This window comes from Anopheles darlingi, chromosome 3, assembly GCF_943734745.1.
Source record: "Anopheles darlingi chromosome 3, idAnoDarlMG_H_01, whole genome shotgun sequence".
Lineage (NCBI taxonomy): Eukaryota > Metazoa > Arthropoda > Insecta > Diptera > Culicidae > Anopheles > Anopheles darlingi.
The window spans coordinates 20,157,573-20,161,928 of NC_064875.1; the positions used below are offsets into that span (position 1 = coordinate 20,157,573).

General features: G+C 53.0%; 1 protein-coding gene across 1 annotated transcript; it reads right to left on the reverse strand.

Annotated features, from left to right (window-relative positions):
* Positions 1-571: 571 nt before the first annotated feature.
* On the reverse strand, positions 572-4,124 carry LOC125953751 (protein krueppel). Its single transcript, XM_049683516.1, has 2 exons — positions 4,085-4,124; positions 572-2,388 (listed from the first exon to the last, which is right to left on the reverse strand). The coding sequence occupies exons 1-2, from the start codon at positions 4,122-4,124 to the stop codon at positions 572-574; spliced, it is 1,857 nt and encodes a 618-aa protein (XP_049539473.1).
* Positions 4,125-4,356: the final 232 nt, after the last annotated feature.

A 4,356-nucleotide genomic window follows, 5' to 3' on the forward strand; every position in this document is an offset into this window, starting at 1 on the left:
ACTGAGGCGGTTTTTGTACCGAAAGATTCCAAAGGCTGTATAAGGGTAGAGATAGTCTTATAGGGAGAAGAGGTTTGACGGATAGAAGTTGACGACACATTGATTCGCGTGAGCGTGATCGCGTTAGGATCGTAGCGCGATCCTCAGCTCTCTCTGTGTGTATATATCTAAGGACATTCATATTGACGTGCTACCATATTATCATATCTATATACATAAATACATATCTCTCTCTCTCTCGCTCTCTCCCTTTCTCACGTTATCTGGCTCTCTGTGGACAGTGAGGAAGCTCTTCGCGATGGTAGAACCTGATTTGGTGTAGGGCCAGGATAGGACACTTAACAAACATCTAATTTACGCGATATAAAGTTTCGTAGAGCTAAATCCTGTCGAGCACAGATTCATCTTAACTCTGTGGTTTTAATCCACAGATCCATGAAGACGATCAGAAAAGGGAGAGAGCGAGTGTTTTGTTGGCATCTCTGAGGTGTGTTTGTGAGTGTTTGGTATAGGGTTTCAACAACGAGACTACATAATGGTGGGGAAGGGGACTAATGTCTTGCAGGACGATTTACGATTCCATACCGTGACGTTGCTGCGCTAGAAGCTGCCGCTGACGCTGCTTCAGGTAAAGGGTAGCGGCATCATCCAGCTCATCCAGTTCTTCCATCGAAACCGGTGATCGTGGCGAGTGCATACTAAGATCCTCCGGTTCCGTCTGCTCCGGCAGAACCGTCTTCGTCGACGCCGTCGTCGTCGTCTTGATGAGATGCGGGATGATCTGTTGCTGAGGTGTACGGGATCGGCTACCGGCGGCACGCAGATCGATGGCCGCACTCGAACCACCATCATGCTCGGATGGAGTGCCCGTTGTGCTACCGGGTGCTGCCGGTGCCAGTAGATCACCACCGGGACTACCGAGAGGGTCCGGCATCGGTCCAAAGTTCAGCGGAAGCGTCAATCCCGGATACTTCTGGTGCAGCAACAGTGGACCACCACCACCGGTCGCTTTGGCCAGTTCCATCGAAATATCGCTCGATTCGGATCCACAGGCGGACTTATGGTCCGACAGGCCGCTCATGGCCGGACTGATGGCCGGTGTCGGTGGGCTCGTAATGCCACACTTGTGATGCAGCAGATGGTGCCGCCGGCGGTAGCTCGAGTTGCATCTATCACAGTGGAACGGTTTCTGCCCGTTGTGGCTAAGCATGTGCGCCTTCAGCTGGTTCGAATCGCTAAACTTTTGCTCACACATCTCACACTCGTACGGTTTTTCGCCCGTGTGTACCCGCAGGTGCCGCCGCAGATTAGCGACCTGCACGAACTGCCGGTCGCAGTGCGTACAGGAGTACGGCTTCTCGCCCGTATGCAGCCGCATGTGCGTCTTCAGATGGTGATCGCGCGTGAAGCGCTTGTGACACTCCGGGCACTCGAACGGTTTCTCGCCCGTGTGCGTCCGTTCGTGGTTCTGCAGGACGTGCTTGTAACCGAACGAACGGTTACAGATCTTACACGTAAACACCTTATCGCGGGATGGATCGCGCGTCGATGAGGTCGTTATGGTGGCCGGCAGTTCGACGCTTCCGTTCGATTGAGGCGACGAGCCGGACGTTGGAGGTGAGATCGGCCCGGGGCTTACCATATCGTGCTGACCCGGAATGTCCACCGGGATCGTATGGTGATGATGAAGGTGATGCTGATGGTGGTGGTGGTGCTGGCTCGGTGATCGCATCAGATGATGATGATGCTGGTGTAAATGGCTACTGGATGAGGTAGTGCCACCGTTGCCATGCAACAACGCCGCCGCCGACTGCTGCTGCTGCTCTTTCCGTGAAGATGCTTGATGTTTTCGCTTCGTTTGCTTCTTCTGCTGGGGCAGAATCTCCGAGGTGGTCGATACGATGTGGTTGTTGTTGTTATTATTATTATTGTTGGTGCTACTACTATTGTTGTTGTTGTTGTTGTTGTGCAGGATGGCGCTGTTGGCCAGCTTGAGCGATTTCGAGCTCTTGTGGCTCAGGGCGGGCGAAATGGGGCTCTGCGGTGGTGGTGGGCTGCTGTTGTTACTGTTCGGTGTCGGTGGTGCCCAAGCACCGAACAGAGCCGCATGGGGCGGGAATAGTCCGGTTGCGAGCGAAGCACGCAACGACATCGGTAGTCCGGCGGCCATTAGTGCGGCCGCCGTCTGGTTGGCGGCCAGTAGCTGCGGTGCGAACATGCCCATCGCGGAAGCGGTGGCCGGATGGAAGCCACCGTACAGCGAGGGACTGTGCTGCAGGTTCATACCGAGCTGGTGCTGCTGCCTCTGACCGGTCAGCGGTGGTGATACGGACAGGCTACGTTCTTCGTCACGGTTCATACCTTGCAATGTACGGACGGCTGCTAATCCTATCCGGAAGGGAGAGAACGGAGAGAGAGAAAGAGAGAGGAAGTGATGAATTAGTAAATTTGATTTTCCAAAACACAAAATAAGAAAACAGAACGAACGAATCAATTGTACTCCATTCATCCCCAGAGTCGCAGTTTGTCGTGCTACGACAAACATCCGGTAACATCCGGCAACATCCGGCGGGCCCTGTTGGAGCATCACGCACAGACCGACCGCGAGAGTTTGCGCGATGAGCGCGAGAGAGAGCAGCACAAACACCATCGCACCGTAACGACGACGAAAGGACGAAAGGATACACATATAAGGGGTTGCTGGTGCCCTTCCCAACCCGTCGGCATATACGTGTCGAGTGTGGAACCGCATGCCAAAACAAAGCTCCCCAAACCTTCCTTCCCCCCTGCCAGAACGAAGCACCGGTAACAACGATGACGTCGGCGTCGTCGTCGTCCTCGTCGTCGTCATGGTAGTCGTCCTTGTCTGCGTCATCGTCTGCTGCGACGACGAGACACACAACACATGCTCGTCGAGGGCAAGCTGTTGGTTGCCGGGGGCAACACACGTGGTACCGCACACTACACACATGACGAGACGAGACGTATCCTTTCGCTTCGCCGTTCGAGTGTGTGTGTTGGGGCCACCCTCGTGGTGGTTCGTTCGGTTTTTGGGGCGGCGGGATGGCGGCGCGCGGTCGTCTCGAGTTTTTGGCGCGCTCAACGCGAGGGTGTGAGTTTTGCGTGTGTGAAAGACCCCGCGGGGTTCTTATTTACTCGCGCGCGGCGCGCGGTCTCGATGCTGCTAATCCTTTATTTATATGTTCCTTCTTCCTTTTCCCCCATTTGTTGCCATTATTATTGTTGCAACGTTTTTATTGCCGGAACTTTGTTTGCGTTTTGTGTGGTGAGCGAGGGTGGTGGTGTGCAGGAGGTGCAAAAACCCTTTCTCTTCCTCACGCGCCTGTGTGTGTGTGGCAATGATGAAGGAGTGGTAGGAAGTGGAATTATGTTTTGTTTACTTCTTGCTACGACTCCTCGACGCGCGTTCCGGTGTCGTGCGTGTGTTTTATGTGTTATGTCCCCCACGAACCAAATGAAGCGTGTGTGTGTTTGTGGGTGATACGGCTTGATTAGACAGGCCAGTCGCTTGCGTTGATTTGCCGTCGGCAATTTGGCGGAAGCGCGAAGTACGCTTCACGGAATTCATTTTCACCTTCACCGCGCGCAATGATCGTTGAAAGCATAAAGAAGGTGGCCATCGAATCGAGTGGCCAAATTGTTGGAATTGCAGACCGTTAATTTAACGAATCGAAAGGTGATAGCGGATGTCGAACTGTTTTATGAATGAACAGGAACTGCATAGTGTTTAAAGGCAGTACAGTTTCTTCAATGAATTCGCGATAAAGAAATGTTTTTGGTTTGCGGTACTGCTGCTTCCTATCGAACCCAAACGTGCTGAGGTAAATCGTTTCCTCATTAAAATCATCAACGAACGATGATCAGGTTCAAGCGTGTTCGAACGTGGCGGTGGCCACGAATTGCACGAAGAAAGGGTGGCAAAAAAATTAAACAAAGAGTTGCACACCGGCCGCTAGCGACTGGCTGGCGCCGTCTAGAAGCTGGGACAACCGCGGTGGTCCGTTATGAATTCTCGCCGCAAAAAAAAAACGAATCCCGCGAGTTCCCGGTTGATCTCTCTTACCTCTTGCTGTTTGAGCGTCCTGTAGCAGCGACAAAGCCATCACTGCCTTGCCGGTCTGTTGGTCGTAGATTGCCGTTTTTGGCGCACCAGGAGGACACACCGCCAGATAGTGGCCAGAGGTCGAATCCCGGAGAAGCGAGAACCGTTGAAGAACTCTTTCGCTGTCAATCTCACACGCCTCCTTTGTTCGTTTTTTTTTATGTTTTATGCACAATTAATAACAGAATGCCACCAAAAAACCACGATCTACACGCAGAAAACGGTGCACTTTG